At 44.9% G+C, this 16,620-nt stretch overlaps 1 protein-coding gene across 1 annotated transcript; it reads right to left on the minus strand.

Moving 5' to 3' along the window:
• Positions 1-930: 930 nt before the first annotated feature.
• si:dkey-183c6.7 (urea transporter 1) lies at positions 931-15,750 on the minus strand. Its single transcript, XM_048969868.1, has 8 exons — positions 15,298-15,750; positions 13,605-13,794; positions 11,839-11,967; positions 11,286-11,478; positions 7,367-7,514; positions 2,970-3,104; positions 2,367-2,416; positions 931-2,175 (listed from the first exon to the last, which is right to left on the minus strand). The coding sequence occupies exons 1-8, from the start codon at positions 15,413-15,415 to the stop codon at positions 1,999-2,001; spliced, it is 1,140 nt and encodes a 379-aa protein (XP_048825825.1). The 5' UTR covers positions 15,416-15,750; the 3' UTR covers positions 931-1,998.
• Positions 15,751-16,620: the final 870 nt, after the last annotated feature.

Here is a 16,620-nt window from a genome sequence, read left to right on the forward strand (position 1 = left end):
TCAACTGACAGACGGCTGGAAAACAAATAATGACTCAGTAATGCACGACATAAAATACTTGTAATTCTTGTTCCAGGTAGTTAAAATGTGCTTTTAAGTTGTATTTTTATACTTTGAAAGTGTCGTTCTTATCTTTGTTATTGTCGTGGTACTGCTGCAGAGCATGGAGTTGGTGCGAATTGCCGTTTTTAAACAGCAAAAAAAAACATTAAAACCGGCGATACGACCTCGATGTATGCTGCAAAGCATGATAAACCCAATAATCTTTAGCAGTATACTGCCGCCATTGAAGATGCAGCTGCGCAAATACACGGTGGGGCGTAATACGGCTTTGCGTATACAAACAAGGCCAAGATGTCACGCACTCCACAGTTAGGAAATTACCTTAGCATGGCACAGGGTTTTTCGTACTTTGGCCATCCACAGAGCTTTATAACTCGAGCTTCTGTTTGGGTCACTTGATGATCAGGGGCCTCTATCACGAATCAATTTATTAGCCAGATAGATTGTCGGATTGTCCGGCCTAATGAAAGTGAAGGAAGATAATGTTCATTAAAGGCCCCAGTGGCCTGTATCACAAAGCAGGATTTTTTGCTTGGCGCCCCAGTTTAAATGAACCGTATTTTCGTAAACTTACTTACATTTACAGTAGCCCAGACTACCTTAAATCCGACAAGTTATCTGGCTGGTTTGTAGGCAGAAGCTAGACTAATAATAATAATAATAATAATAATAATAAATGCCCCTGCAAGATATCAAGAAAATCTAAAATACCATGATCTGAAGGGGGGTGCTGTGATCCAGCCCTTGAGCCAGGTTTGGGGGCAGTGTTTGTTAGCAAACATCTGATGGTCAGACCTCCGTGTAAATCCAGCAGGCTCAGTGGAAATGCCCCCTGGAGACATGTTAGCTCTCAAGCTGAAGGTCGGAGGTCAGTGCCCCTTTGCTGGGAAGCATGAGCAAGAATTCCAGTTGAATCACACCTGGGATGTTATGTGTCACGTAGATGGCCAACCACACAGGTGGGCTTTGGAGTCAAACCTCGCAATGGGGGGTGGAGGGTCCTACTCCGGAATTCCTCATGGTGAAATATTTCTTGAGGGGGTGGGAATACAAGTAACAGGGAGACGGCTGTGCAGCTGCAGTTTTTGCACTTTATAATATATGTATTACATTTTTGCCGTAACAAACACACAGCCACAATTTTTCAGAGTACTATGTTTTCCACAGCTTATGTAATCATGTGATCTTATAGAATGTCATCCATTTTATACATTACATATTTAGTACATTTCAAAATAACATATGATTGTAACAGAATCACCCCTGTTTTAAGGGGCACGGGTTCCATTGCCCACAACATGGAAAGTCATTAAAAGAAATTTAGCTCAAATTAAATAGTGTCTAAATTTCACGTGTCCGCATATGCACTAGACTCATGTAGCACTGCTCTTCAAGTAGGACCGTGGAAATTGTATATGAATTAATTAACATGATGCTATATTGTGTTCCAGGTTATAGTCAACTGTGCACTGCTGATCGTCCCTGACTTACAATCTATGCGGCTTACAATTCACATATATGTCCGAAGTTCGAGAAAAAGAACTAAGGAAATGTGTGTAAAAATACATTTCCGGTGCTGTACGTCTAGCAGCCCTACTCTACCTTGTGCACGTTAACCACACCGCACGACATTTACTGTGGGAAAATACTGTACGGCAACGGGACTATCCCAGCCTTACATGCTTCTCCCAGTCTCATTCTCAGAATGGAACTCCATTCAGGGACAGTCTATAATTTTAAAACACTAGTGTTAATAGCACCCTTGGGTAGCAGGGAACTGGGTTGTGGTACTACGAGATTCGGCAGTATTTCGCGACCAAAAACTGTGTATAGTTCCTCTGGAGGTGCTTTAATATCCAGAACTGGAATCTACTGCCATGCAGTCATCAAGTTCCCTATATCCATTATTGTACGTGTTTGAGCATGAATAGCCCACTACACATCAGTGCTATGCATGTCTCCTCCAGCCTGGTGGACTTGTGCCTGCTGGTGTTTCTCTGGAAACATGACGCGACCAATGGGAATCCGGTATGAGGACAGATTGTGGGCCGTCAGCAGCAGCATTAGTGAGACTGTGAGCGTGGCCGCCCAACTGCAAGCTGGGAGGCCCACCTGTTACAAAAAGTGTTGGGGCGAGTTGGAGAACAAGTTAAAAAGGGAAGTAGAAGGTGTGTTATTCTGCTGTTCTACAACCCTATCTGGATAATCAAGTGTAGCCAGTTCTATAGAAATGGAAGGTATTATTTCTAATATACAAAATCATAGATTAAACCTTCATTTCAGATTCCTGGTGCTTTACTTACGGTTCCCAGAAGGTTGCTCAGGGCAATATCTCCATATGAAGAGAGAAAAGCTGAGAAATGAGTGATATGAAAGGTCACCCTCTTCACATACAACTGCTTGCTTTGCCAGCCTTCCTTGCACTTTGCTGTTGTTGTTTGTACCACCTACAGACAATCTGTGACACTATCTGATTTTATTTTCTGCAATTTCATTCTGACACGTTACTGTAGAGATAAAGTACAGGAGAGTACAGATAAAGCTGGGTGTTACAGGAAAATGTGAATTAAGTTCTGTCCAGTCAAAATGACAATGAGCTTTCAGTTCATTTCGCAGAACCATTTTGCAAATAACGTCTTTGTCATTTTCACTTCAGTTTTTCTATGTCTTTTATGGCATTGAACAAAGAAATTGTGCAAATAATATGACTATTTTGTGTTGCGGATTTTCTGATTTTCTGCATATGTCCAATACCTTAAGATGTTTTTAGTGATGGTGCTGTAAATATATTTGCAAATATATTTTGACATCAGTGCCTTTAACTGGTGTGAGGCAGCTTGCCTTGGCAGCTTAAGGAGCAGAGAGACGTGGGCACAGATGCGACAGGACTGGGTTCTCCCACTCACCGCTGGTGATGGACAGAAGGTGGATCTTCCAATTGAAGGTGAAGAACAGCCCCCCAACAGCCATGCAGCCCAGAGCCCCATTGAAGCCAGAAAGACCGGCGTACAGCCAAGTGCAGCGAACTGCTACTGAGAGCCCTGGGGTGTGGTTGGGAAAAAGAACTTCCGGTTGCTGTAGTGAAAACGGAGGCTGTTCATCCGCCCTCAAACAGCCTCACGGCTTACAGCGAGGCGGCGTCTCTAGCTCTCAGCCAGAATGCGCTCGCTGGGTCACCTGGCAAGGCCCTAAAGCCACAGTAAAGGACACACAGCGAATGCCTTGGATCTGATCTCATGGCCTCCTTTCACTAGTTGTTCTGTTTTGCTTCATAACATGCGCTTTCTTGCCCGGACATGGGTGTGCATGTCCTACTAAAAAAACTGCAAGTACTGAATGGGGTACCGTGGTTTGGCATAAGCAGGCTCAGCTAAAATACTTTTTTAAAGGAGTGTGAAAATTGAGGAGAATGCCGCTTTCTTTTGGTAGTACAAACATCCACCCGGGGGTGAATGGTGCCCAACAAAGATTTCTAGCGTTATCTGTGCAATACTTTCCTTACCAAATCAGCATAGAAAAAGTAAAACAAACATCTGAGGAACAGTTGCATTGCCCATACTATCCTTAACCTCCTCTTACAAGGTATTAAGATGATGGACAATAAAGAAAACTCCAAGCACGCTCTTCACATTCAGGTTTCTGACATGCAGGAAATGTGCAGTAGTGCATTTTAAGCTGCGGCGAGTATGTAAAATGTAACCTGTGGGGTATACAGGAAGCCTTAAGAACACTAAAATAATTAAGGGCATCAATAAACTGATCTTGTGTGACCCCTAAGTCAGGTGGGTGACCAACCTGTTTATATGTATTTCAATCTTATATCTTGCATTAAATATAATAATAATTGATCCCTGTGGGGAAATTCTCTTTACGCCTCCCCCAACCTGCTCTCTGTAGGTGAGAGTAAGCTGGCTGTGAAGGGCAGCCACCCATAGCGGCACCCAGGGAGCTGGGGGTTAACGGCCCTGCTCAAGGGCCCGCAGAAGTGTTAAGTCTTGTTTGTCTTGGAGTGGATTAAAACAAAAAAAATGTTTTCATGCTGCTTCACCAGGTCTTACTAGTATGACATCCATTGCTGTAAGAATCACCTCATCAAAACTTGGGAGCCAAAGTCTGAACAATTTATACTGCATGTAACCTAGAACCCGGGTCAGTCTCAAACATGGTGTGGTCATGGCGACTGGAGCTCCGGGGACTTGTTAAAACGATCAGGCCTTTAAACACACCTGGCAACCTGAGTGCATCACTACTCACCTTGTACATTGATTTCACTGAATACCAAAGTCCCTAGTGGTATTGTGCAGCATATCCCCCTACAACATGGTTATGTCTGTGATGCAGTGGTCCCAGTCGATGAACAATAGAGAGCTTTTTCTGCCCTGGTCAGAATGTGAACTAGTCAAAACCACTGTGACTCACTGAACCAATTGTCATTTTTCATGTAAATGGTCTGAGTCACCCAAGCTTTCATGTAACTAGTGCAGTGATTTCATCAGCTCCCAGCACGGATGGAAACGCTTCTATCATAATGACGAGACTCCATCTTATTTGGAACTTAATATCTGCAGGAAAAAAGCCTTTTGTGTTACCAGTTACTTATGTTTTATGTTGGATCCACACTATTTTATGTATTATCTGATTTAATTTTATTTAACTTTTTTAAAAAGTGTGTCAAAAAGTTACATGTATTTATAATCTGGATAATAAGTTGTAACACTTTGTAAATTATTAATAGATCATTTTACACAAGTTGTAACTGTTTTCTTTTTATTAATGAGTTACTACCATTTGCAAGTGGCAAAGGGGAGCCTTGTTGTAAAGTGGTACCCTCTTATTACTCTCCAAATGGTTGTGTACATTTTTGTGCTGCAATGACAATGACCTACATCAACATTGCAACTCTAATGGATCTTTTCATGAAGGTTGTCTTCATAAAGGCTATTGTTATAGCTACAGAACCACGCCCCAACATGTCTGCTCAAAATCCCTTGTAAAATTCCTAAAAATTCTTGTATTCTCCAAGTCCCAAGACACAAGACTCAGGGTCGTCACCGTCATCAGTTGTCAGCTGACGTGTTAGGGCAAGAGCACCACTGTAGACTAAGGCAGGACAACTTCCTCTTGTTTCAGTGTTGATGCCTGGGCTACTCACATCCACGGTTGAATCATATCCAGGAGTGTCAACCTGAGTGGCCACGCCAACCGGCCCAGAAAGTCCAGAAAGGTCACACTGGAGACTGTCAGTGATCGGTGACTTATTATTACTCATTAGAGCTGAATCTGTATGATACTGACAAGCAGCAACATTACTTGGTTTAGTGGCCAAACTGGGGCCCGGAATAAGCTGACTGTGTGTATGTACTGCGTCCAAGTCTCCAAAAGTGTGTCTATAATTAGTCACCTTCCCGTAGCCTCAGTGTTCCTTATTTATTACTCTAAACCTCAAATATCTAGCGGTTTTATGAGATGATAATTCTCTTATCTCTCTCCTTGAACACCCTGTGGCAAACATTCTCCTTACATAGTTGTGCCTTGGCCTTCTGTTTGAATGTGCCGGTGGGGGCTATCCAACCCCATGCCACCAGGCAACCGGCCTGTAAGATCCAGGGTGAATGACCTTGTGGCAGTGAGTCATCAGTGGGCCTGGCATCCTCTGAGCTTGTTCTCTCTGGCATCTGCCCCTGAGTGCAGGTTATTGCTCTGGTAGTTAAAATCCCATTTTGTTCAGGAAGGCCACAGGTCTGCTCATCCTAGCAAGCATATAGCACCATAGAAATTCATGTAGCCCTTTCAAATCGTCCTGTCAATCTGACTTCACTTTATGCTTTGCTTTCAGTTTATGGCTCCCTTTCTGAGGTAATGAAAAGGCTTGACGTCATCCATCCATCTTCTGTACCCGCTTGACCTATGCAGGGTCGCAGCAGTCCAAAGCCTAACCCATAATCAATGGGCACAAGGTCGGGAGGAACCCTGGACAAGACGTCACACGGCATCCAGTACCTACAGAATATGTGGCAACTCCAGTTAACATGGGCATGTTTTTGGACTTTGGGAGGAAACCAGAAAAGGCAGAGGAAACTCCACGACTGGGGAGAACATGCAAACTCCACACGCATGGAGCCAGGGGGCGGAGACTCGAACCCTGGTCTCTGGAGGTGTGAGTCCGTCGTGCCGCCCCAACGTCTACCCCCATAATCAGCAGATGGGGAGGGGGGGCTTCCAATCCCGAACCCCAGCTGGCTTGTGTTAAAAGCCCTGGTGAGCTTCTCACTGGCTCTTTCTCATATCACTTTTCTACAGTATAATTCCCCACATCAGCCCCTACCTCGCAGTGCCCCCTCGCACTTCAGTAAGCTGTCCCCTTTCCTCTTCCACACTTTCACCACTCGGACCTGATCTGAGAGCTGCCCGACGTACAGCGGTACTGTAACACCCATCGCTCTGCCCTCCTCCCACGCATGACTCGTTCACTCCTGTCCTGATGTTGTCAAGCAAAAACTACAGAAAGATAGTAGCTAAGATTAAAAGGTCCCATTGAACTGCATAAATATTACATGCTAAAAGTGTATTGGTTGAGCTATAGGCTATACCCTTCCACTTGCATGTGCGTTAATGTGACTGGCAGGAAGTGCTGAGGAATGCTTTTGGTATGGGCTCTTTTGTTTGAACCCTGAGGCAGCTCATTCCTGCAATTTTTTCTGTACTTAAATAGTTTTAGTTTACTGGTAACGCCCTGTAATGATGGAAGAGATCTGTGTAGTGCATTGCACCAGTATGTAAGCTGAAGAACCTGACTCTTAATCAGATCTGAGAGACCTTCTGTATCACGTGTTCCTTGCACCCAACTGAGATCCCTCAGGACAAGAAGCCTCCATCTCCATACATGTCATCTGTACCTGGTGGCCACAGGATAAATAGTTTCTTTATCTTCTAAGCCTCTGTGCCTGTGGTCTGGCCTCTGCACATCCGTGGGCCCTTGACCCTGAGCTCCCTGGGCGCCGCAAGGTGGCTGCCCTTCGCTGTGACCCCCAAACTTCATGGAGAGCAAGATGGGGCAAACGGCAAGGAGAATTTCCCCATGTGAATTAATAAAGTTCCACTATTCATTGGTTTTGTTTTAATCCCATATGTGAAGTACTTTGAGCTGCATTCCATGTACGAAATGTGCCATAATAATAATAACACTAATTATTATTATTATATTCTGTTTTCCCCATTACCACAAAAAGCCCCCCCCACTGTCACCCATAAGCCATGCACGCCAAACCCAGGCTGACCCCCTATTAAGTCCCAGTCCGCTCACCTGCCAGCAGTCCTGCCCCAGAGCCCAGCAAAGCATGGATGCAGAGCAGGGGGGAGCAGATGAACACAGCCAGAAGGATGAGCAGCGAGGACCAGAGCTTCTCACAGGCATAAATCTGGCCCACCCCCCTCACCACCCCCTGCAGGAGCTGAGGAAGGTACACAGAGAAAAGCACTGTCACTCTGGCAGCACCGGCTTCCGCCACCTTCATGCTCAACACGTTTAACACTCAAACACATCTGCGCTATTAATCACAAAATCCTCTGAAAAATCCTATTCAGGGTCACGGGGGTCTGGAGTCTAACCTGGAGGCTTCAGGCCCAAAACAGAGAACTACCCAGGATGGGGCACCAACCATTGTGGGACACACTCACATTCCATTCACACCTATGGGGTAATTTGTTAATCCCAATTATGATCCCAATTGTTATTTGACTGTGGGGGGAAACCAGAGTTCCTGGAGGAAACCCCACTAGGACACAGGGAGAACATGCAAACTCCCCAAACCAAGCCATGGCAGATACTCACTCTGTAATATTAGTTACCTTTGTGCTGTTACGCATTCTCATGCTTTTCTTTATTTTGGGTACTTGAAGTTTTGTTTTTGTTTTAAATGCATATATACCCATATCGCATTAAAAATCCGTATCTCAAACTGTCACGGACCAGCGCTGGGGATCCCCCGAGTGATGTCAGAAAGATCACGCCTCTGGGGAAACTCCACCCAGGCTTACCTTCCTGAAACATGGACTCTGCATGGGTTATGTGCCTCTCCACTGGGTGTTTCCAGTTCTCCCAGTTCTTGTGCTCCCGTGTCTCTCAGCTGATTCCAAGCTGATCTAATCACCGGAGTCTATTTTAGTTTGTCGGATCTTGCACTCCGGTGTCCCGAGTTCAAGTGATTTTCCCCAAATTCCGAGACCAGTCTGCCCCCCTCCAACTCCGACATACATCGCTCGACTTTTGCCTGCCCACCCACCACCGAGTACCGAGCCCCCGATCACTGAGGCACATCGCCCATTTTGGCAAGCCCTTAGTGTCCACCTCACAGCGACTATCGAGAGTAGCCCTGGTTCAAATTAAGCTGCTTCCCTGTCCTGAATCTAGGCAAGTGTCCTCCTTACTCTGTATTCCTGACACAAACCCCCTTCTCTACCCATTGTGACTTTTTGTAAAATATGAGTCAGACATTTAGGATAAAAGGGCTCTTTGCTTTAAGATGATTGGTGACCCCTGCTATAAAATTACATTGTAATCAACAGGTAGGTATTTTGCAAAGTAAACAGAATATTGTAACCAACAATTATAATTCTGTGCGCATTAACCTGACTGCAAGAATTGACCCATCTGTAAGACAAGATGATCTTGTGGAAAAACATGTGTGAAATATCTGATACTGTGATACCCGGCTCGTCCGCTCCTCGTGTGTGCCACGCCCCTGATTACCCACGTGTGATTCCCTGATCGTCTCCATCTGGGTTCGCTTATTTTGATTGGTCTTGTCTTATTTAAGTTCTGGTCTTACCTGTTTGCCTGGTCCGTCATTGTGGATTCATTGTCGATCCCTGTCCGATGCTCCCTAACCCTCGTTTCCTTAATTATTCCCCGTACCTGGCTTCCCTTGCCTGTTTCCGGCACGATCGCCGCCACCTGTATTCCCTGATCGTGACAGATACGGCCAAATATATGAGGTCCGCTTCCCTAGCAACCCGTAGTAACAGGTGATGATAAGGGCCATCTGGTAGGATGCATGGGGAATGGTTGGGGCCCCCTGATCATTCCTGGCAACCATAATAATTTCAGCTAAGTCTCAAGGAAAGGAGGAAATTTCCCTTGGGCGACTGCCTGAAATGAACTGGGGGGCAAGAGAGGGCTGTGACTGACTTAGCCGGAACGTTGGTGTCGATTATTGTGTGAGGTTCCCTTCGATCACGATTAAATATTAAACACCTCTATTATCAATTTTCTCCCGCCTATTTCAATTTTGTAACCACAATTTTCTACATGCTCCATCAGTATGCCCAGAAGCAGCTTCTACTGAACCAGGATAAATGAAATCTTCTCTGTGACAGCCCATAATATTTCTCAAATGTAACTGCTCTAAGCAGGATTAATAACAGAACAATCCTAGCTCACATGACTTGATTTTAGCAGAGGTATGGAAACGGCTAAGCTAACACACTTTGACAGGCATAAAAGCATCATTTTACACCAGCATGAAGAGCATTTAAACAACATTTCCTTTGACTGCACAATATTTTTGCACAGTACTGTAAATACAATCATCTAATAAAACACTGAAATTATGAGGAAGGTAGGTGTCACACCCCGACCGACGGTGCCCGCCGACGGCTCCGCCTAATCCCCACCCATGGGCGGGTCTGACCGGGCGTTTCGCATGAGACTAATGACGGGACGGTTTTAAGCACGGCTCACCAGAGAAACCACGCGAAGTACTGAGCCATTCCCATGTGCCTTACTGAGCGATTACGTGTCCTCCGTGTTCCCTTTGCTTCCTCCCTTTCTCGTCTGCCTTGTGTACTTACCGCTCCCTATTCCTTTCCTCTCCCCAGACCCATTCCCGCACCTGAACCGCCTTCCCCGCCGAGTCCGGCTCCTCTCGTGCCCCAGTCCCTTTGTTCTCGTGTTGTGTGCCTCTTCGTTGGACAGACCTCCTGGCTTCAAACCCTTGCTCTCCATCACCGACCTTCCTGTTTGCTTAGCCCTACTTGTACCTCAGTTCTCAGACACCCATTAAAGGCTTGGGCTGCACGCACGTCTGGATCCTTGCTCCCCGTCCTTGATCGGCATAACAGTAGGAGAAACAGAGGCACATTTAGTAGATACAAACGATAGAGAGGGATGCGTGATGATGGTAGTAACGAAAAGACATGGAATCATAAGCTAAAGATGGCGAGTGACTGTAGCAGTGACCTTTGGCAAAGCCAATCTGATTGGGTAATGCAGGTACAGAGGAGAATGGGTGAAGCTCCTTGTGAGGAAAAGCAGAGGGAGAGCAGTCTGCAGCTACCCTGGCATGGGGGAGGTTGTTTCTTTGTCTCAATTCACACATCATGCTTCTGAAGAGGAATATCCCACTAATGGATGCTGACTGAGGCCATTAAATAATAAAGGATGCAAGCAGGGGGACTGAAGGTTCCCCAACAGCCTGAGACCTGAGTCTGATTCTTCTTCGTGGGGGCGGCTGGCATTTGGCCCTTGAGAGACTGCATTGTTTCCTCCATTTAATTCACACCTGCACGCCAGATTCTAATTTCCTGGGTATTATTTCCATAATAACTGACATCTTATCAGCTAACTGAGCTTGTTTCTAGTCCTTGCACCTCCCCCTCCTAGTCCTGTGTCACGGCCAAGCGACATGGGCGACATCCATCCATCCATCCATTTTCCAAACCGCTTATCCTACTGGGTCGCGGGGGACATGGGCGTCACTGATGCATTTCTGTGGGACACTGAGGATGATGTCATCAATCAATTAAGTAATCCTTATTTTCACTTGGGGGTGTCCCATTCAAGACTGGTGTCTCCTTTCCCCTGACCTTTGAGCAGTTATATACCTTAAACAACAAAGGTCAGAAATCCGTTTTGGTAAAGTAATATACAGTACCAGTCCTTATGTTTACAATGTTCCATCTTACATTTTGTGAGGTTCTTCTACAATAAACTTTGGTAATAACTCTCATCCTGAATGCTTTTCATTCTTTGCACTTGAGTCTGGACCAGAAGCGTTTTCAACCTGGACCTTTCAAGGCTCCCTCATGTCCTCAAAGCCACTTCTTGCCACTGTTCACATTTCTCTGGCACTTTCATCCTCTGTCTTTCATGCTGGCATATACCTTTACTTCTACCTCTCCCTCCCTTTCCCAGAAGCCCCTCTGGCCCTCTGCCCTTCTCTGACCTGCAGACCCTGGAGATGCGTGTTGTTGCTATGCTCTGGTGCCACCGGTCTGTCGGCGGGGTGGTGAGGGAAATAGGGGTTGGTGCTGCCGGTACAGGAGAGGTAGAGCAGGATGACGGTGTTGAAGGGGAACACACTGACGGGCAGGTCCCAGGGGTCAAATAGGGGCCTAAGCCCACTGTGGAGGAATGTGCTGGAGGCAGGACACACACAGAGGGGTGGAATGTTCAGGTTCAGAAACTACAAATCCAGACCAAGATTTTGTTACAGCCAACCAGCTGAGTACTCTGTGAATGTGACTCTATATTCAACCGGTTGGTGGAAACAAAGTCTTGGTCTGGATTTGTACATTCAGATCCTAAAGTTTCCACCTCTGCACACAGAGGGTAACCCAGGGTGCACAGCTTCATCTTAACAAAGACAAATATCAAGAAAACATAACAAAACCAGACATACATTTATCAACAATGTATGCATGCAACAACTTTCATGTGAAAACCTTTTTGTTATTAATGTTCACCGTCTGTCTGCAGGTACGCTTAGAGTAACTCACCATGTAGCTGCGGCCAGGCACCCCGGCACCAGCAGCCACCAGTGCCAGTCCCCGCTGGAGCTGAAGACTCCCATGACGAGTGTCACCAACATCCCATTGTAGCCATGGAGACCCCTGGTCACCTCAGTACTGACACAAGAGTACATGGACACCCAGAGAGGGGATGCCAGAATTATTACTCTGTTGAAATAATTTCAAGACTATTCAGCTGATATTAATTAAAAAAAAGTCCGTTCATTCATTCATTCACTCTCAGCTGCATTTACATTTAATTGGTAGATGCTTTTGTCCATGGCGACATACAAGTGAAGCAGATAATATATAACAAGCATACAGTCAATTCTGAGTGGCAGTAGGTCTGGTGCCTGTAGAGGAAATTCAGGGCACAGTGCAGGAAGATACCCTGGACCGGATGCCGATTTGTCACACAACATGCAAAACTCACATGCTTCTTCTTTTGTTCTGTAGCATAAGTAAGTATAAAACGTATTTTTCTAACATGCCAGTTACAGGTATATTTATCAGGCACTTTTTCAGTTTTACATGATTGGCCCGTTTGAGTAAAAACAAATTCATACAGTCTTACTATCTTTACTATTGTTAAAAATACCCAGTAGCTTGTGGGCCTGAGCATATGGCTACTGATCCCCTGCGTTAGTAGGTGCCAAAGCAAGCCTGTGCCAGTGTTTGACTCAACACCCCCATGCTTCCTGCATGTGTATGTGCAGTCATGTCACTGTATGTCGTCAGGCTACTGAATTGGACTCTCTTACCATCAGTCTCATTAAAAATATATACTGATATTACAGGTGTTACGTCGTCAGAACGTACGACCCAAATGCAGGCTGTGTTCCAACAGTAATGCGCAAGACTGGGGCTAATTTATTTGACTAACAAGACATCAAACGCAAGGCAGATATAGCCGGTTAACAGGAGGGCAGAAACGAGATGTAAGACTAACGAGCTGCAGGCACAGCTAGTTTGAGAAGAGTCCAGCTGCAGACGCCTGTAGAGTGGAGCTCCACCGGAAATACAGATTGCTCTACAGGAGTCTGCAGCTAGACCCTCTTGTCCAGTTTAGAGTCACACTCAAGGGAAACGCAGGGAGCAGATAGGCAGGGCGGGCTGGACGGGACAATAGGCCGTCTCTGGGATAGGAACTTCTGACTTACAGTGCGCACTTGCAAACAGACTGCCATAAAGCCTATTATATTAAAAATCTGAGTGAAATACAGTAAAACATCGAATTGCGAGCAATTCATTCTGGAAACGTGTTCGTAATCCGAAGCACTCATATGTCAAAGCGAATTTTCCCATTAGAAATAAAGGAACTCAGATGATTCCTTCAACGTAACAGATTTGCATGACTGCTTTAAGTAAAGTGTTACCGTGATGTGTTATGGAATGAATTTCCTGTCAAATTATATGACATGAAATTAAATGAGACTCAAATAAATTTCAGCTGTATGAAGGGAGCTGAAATGAATCGAGTGAGGCCACTAAATTGTGTGCAACAAAGGTGTAGATGCCTTTTATTTTGTATATGTGAAGTAATTAAACACCCATGGCTGGAGGTAGAAAACCCACTGAGCCGTCATATCACTCCTTGCGTTTCCAGAAACATGGCATATATGGTAAAATGAAATCTCTATTCAGAGAGCTACTGCGGCTGGGCTGTGGGCGTCAGCATGCCGCTCTCTGCCAGCTATGGCGGGGATTTGGGTTTAGCTACTGCGCAGAAGTCAGCACAGCACGACGCCTGGCACCTGTCCAGCCCGATGATGATGGCAGTGAAGGTGGATGTCAGCAAGCCCAGAATCCCCAGCACAGCCTGCCAGGGGCTCTCCATGAGCAGGGCGGCCAGAACCAGAACTCCACTCAGGGGGTTGTCCACCATGATGACCTGCGCCATGCCGCGGAAACTCCATTCCACCAACTGCATCGCAAAGGGCTTTTCTGAGGAACGTCGAGGTGAAGGAGCACATTTATCCTTATGTAGAAACTGACATGCCAAATTAACAGTGTTTCCTTTTTTGGTGATAAACACATCTGTCAGCAAGAATCACTGTAAAATGTTGTAATATCGTTTGGTTGCTGACAATCAGGTAGATCAATCCTGACCCAGGCACAATGAAGAGCTGTGGAGTTTTAATAAATACATTTTTTTCTGTATTGGATGTCATTTAGCAAAGAGTGTCATTTTCACCAGTGTACGCCAGGAGCTGATATGTTTGTCTATAGGTGCAAGAAACTACATTATATCTGTATGGTTTTGCGGGTAAAGACTGGGCAGGCTGGCGGGCAGGAGGCAGGGAAGGACGAGGCAGACAGGCAGAATACAGGAAAAACTGTGAATTTATTAAAGGGAAGACGGCTACAGGCAGGGCACCACAACGTTAGTAACATCAATGACGGACATCGGACAGGGCAAGACGTGGACTGATGTAGACAAGACAGGGCGAAATAACAGGGAACAGCTGGGCCTGATTGGGGAAGCACACGTGGATAATCAGGGGTCGTGGCACACGAGCCGGGCGTGACAGTATCCATTTATAACAAAGGTTGTTACTTTATTGAAATACCATTTACAAGGCTGCTTCAGAAGACACCTGCAAGGCAACTGAGCCTCAGGGCTAGAAGGAAACATTCTTAACTGCTAAGCTGCCCGCTGGCCCACTGCACGAGATTTTTTAAAACAGCCTTTAAAACCACATTTCATTGCATTGCAGCTCTGCCCTGGACCACATTTTGCTGTTCTGTTTCGCAAAAGCGAGACTGACTGTTTGTGATGTTCCATTCGCCTCACTTTTAGAACCTTGTAAACCTCCTCCTGCAATCAAAAGTCACCAGAAAGACGCCTCATGAAGCAACATTTGGTCGGAACTGTCTCACACCCTCTGCCGTCTTTCATCACTGACACTTGCAAACCTCATATGTGACAAAATTCATTTCAGACATAGAGTAGCAGGAAATGTGGCCTTGGTGAGTTTTGGATTGACTAAGCTGATCACAATAAAGGACTGAAAAGGACTGGAAAATAATAGACTGTGAGAGCAGGTATACTCTGAATTATCTTGTATGGTCATGTTCATACAAGTTTACTGGTTGTTAATGTTGTCAGTGGCGTTTTTTTTATATTTCCCTACAGTCACTAGAAAAACACAATTATCTTTTTGTTATTATTCTTATTTTTATTAAGATAGATAGATAGATAGATAGATAGATAGATAGATAGATAGATAGATAGATAGATAGATAGATAGATAGATAGATACTGCAGTCTGAGACATGCACTGTTATGCAATCTTAACTGCTATCATCTTGTGAAAATAATAAATTCTATTTAAAATGTACTTGGAACCACTTTTCCTGTTTTTGTTTCATGTAATCTGTCCTAAGTACCTTTTTACAGGCTTTTCTGGGTTTTATGGGCTTATATAAAACGACTATCTCACATACCATCCATGAGTTTCCGGAACTCGGCCATATCACCGGAGCAGTAGAGAAAGGCGTCTTGAATTCTCTGCCGAGTGCTGCTGGCCGGCCTCCAAGCTGCGTCTTCATTTGACTTCCACATTCTGAGACGTGCCTCTTAGCTTTATGTAGAATCCTCTACTGCTATTGACAGTCTCTTCAAGCGGTGGTAATCTTTACCAGTATCTGAGCAAAGTTCTCATTTCTGAGAAAAGTTCAACAAACGTGTCAACAGCCACCTTCCCCCACCTCAACATCACTCAGCTGGTTTTCTTCCCTTTAAGTTTTTAACCCTTACGAGTTGTCTCAATATCAGTAGTTTCAGACTATCCCATATGTGTAAGACTTAGCCGTCTACTTTTCCGTGACTAGGGCTGCCGTTCTCCAAAACACTGTATGATAATATTAAAAGCGAATGGTACAAACTAAAGCACTGGACAGATTACAACCTGTAGGCATTTGACAGGCAAGGAAAGATCTGACAATGTAAAGTCTACTGTGATTATCATACTCTTTTTAACTGTGCAGTCAAGCATGTGTCTCCTCTTGAGTTAAATAAAAGTGAAACCCTTGTTAATATTTCACTAACCTAACAATAAGTGTGGGTTATTATTAGTAACACGTAAAGTACTCATGTTTGTTTCCACATGCTAAGGGCTGTTGAGATTATTGAGGTTTGGCTTGTGGAATAGGAGCAGGGGATTACTGATGTCTGACTTATTCTGTGGCAGTACATCAGCATATTTGAAGCACAGTTAACCCATTCAGTATCACTCAAACACTGATCAGAATTTTAAGAAAAAGAAACTCCAGCAAAGATTTATAAAACCACGTAGAAGCATTGCGGAGTCATTCAAAGGACAATGTCCATGTATTTTTTTGTCTGTTTGCCCAAAATCCCAACAGGATCCAGCTCACGAGATGCAAGTAAAGAGCGCATGCTAGGGATCTCTCATCACGTAACTGTCCCTGTCATTTCATATCGAGCAAAATAAAACACAAGATTTAAGTTTATCAAGATTCTTTTGAATCTGTGAGTTTGTCAGCTACAAGTACATGTGTCAGTGGTACTTCTGGGCTGAAGCTGAATCAATGCCAAACCAATTTCTGAACTCAAGTTTCTTCCTGTAATGGTAAAACATTTAGGAAAATTGGCATCTCTGAATTGCCCATAGCTAGTGCATGTGTGTGTGTATGTGTGTGTACCCTGCCATGGACTGGCATCATAGATATATAGATAGACAAGCTTGGGGCCAACAGCAGACTCGGCCTCCCCAGTGTTCAGTCTGCTGGCTTCCTTTGCTTTGA

Source organism: Brienomyrus brachyistius, chromosome 12 (genome assembly GCF_023856365.1).
Source record: "Brienomyrus brachyistius isolate T26 chromosome 12, BBRACH_0.4, whole genome shotgun sequence".
Taxonomy (NCBI): Eukaryota; Metazoa; Chordata; class Actinopteri; order Osteoglossiformes; family Mormyridae; genus Brienomyrus; species Brienomyrus brachyistius.

Bases quoted from the DNA above. Each gene is read 5' to 3' on its own strand.
- si:dkey-183c6.7 (XM_048969868.1), bottom strand. From the start codon at position 15,415: ATGTGGAAGTCAAATGAAGACGCAGCTTGGAGGCCGGCCAGCAGCACT. The intron at 13,795-15,297 runs GTATGTGAGATA...GACGTTCCTCAG, and splicing joins GTTCCGGAAACTCATGGATG to AAAAGCCCTTTGCGATGCAG. The intron at 7,515-11,285 runs GTCAGAGAAGGG...TACCTTCCTCAG, and splicing joins CGCATCTCCAGGGTCTGCAG to CTCCTGCAGGGGGTGGTGAG.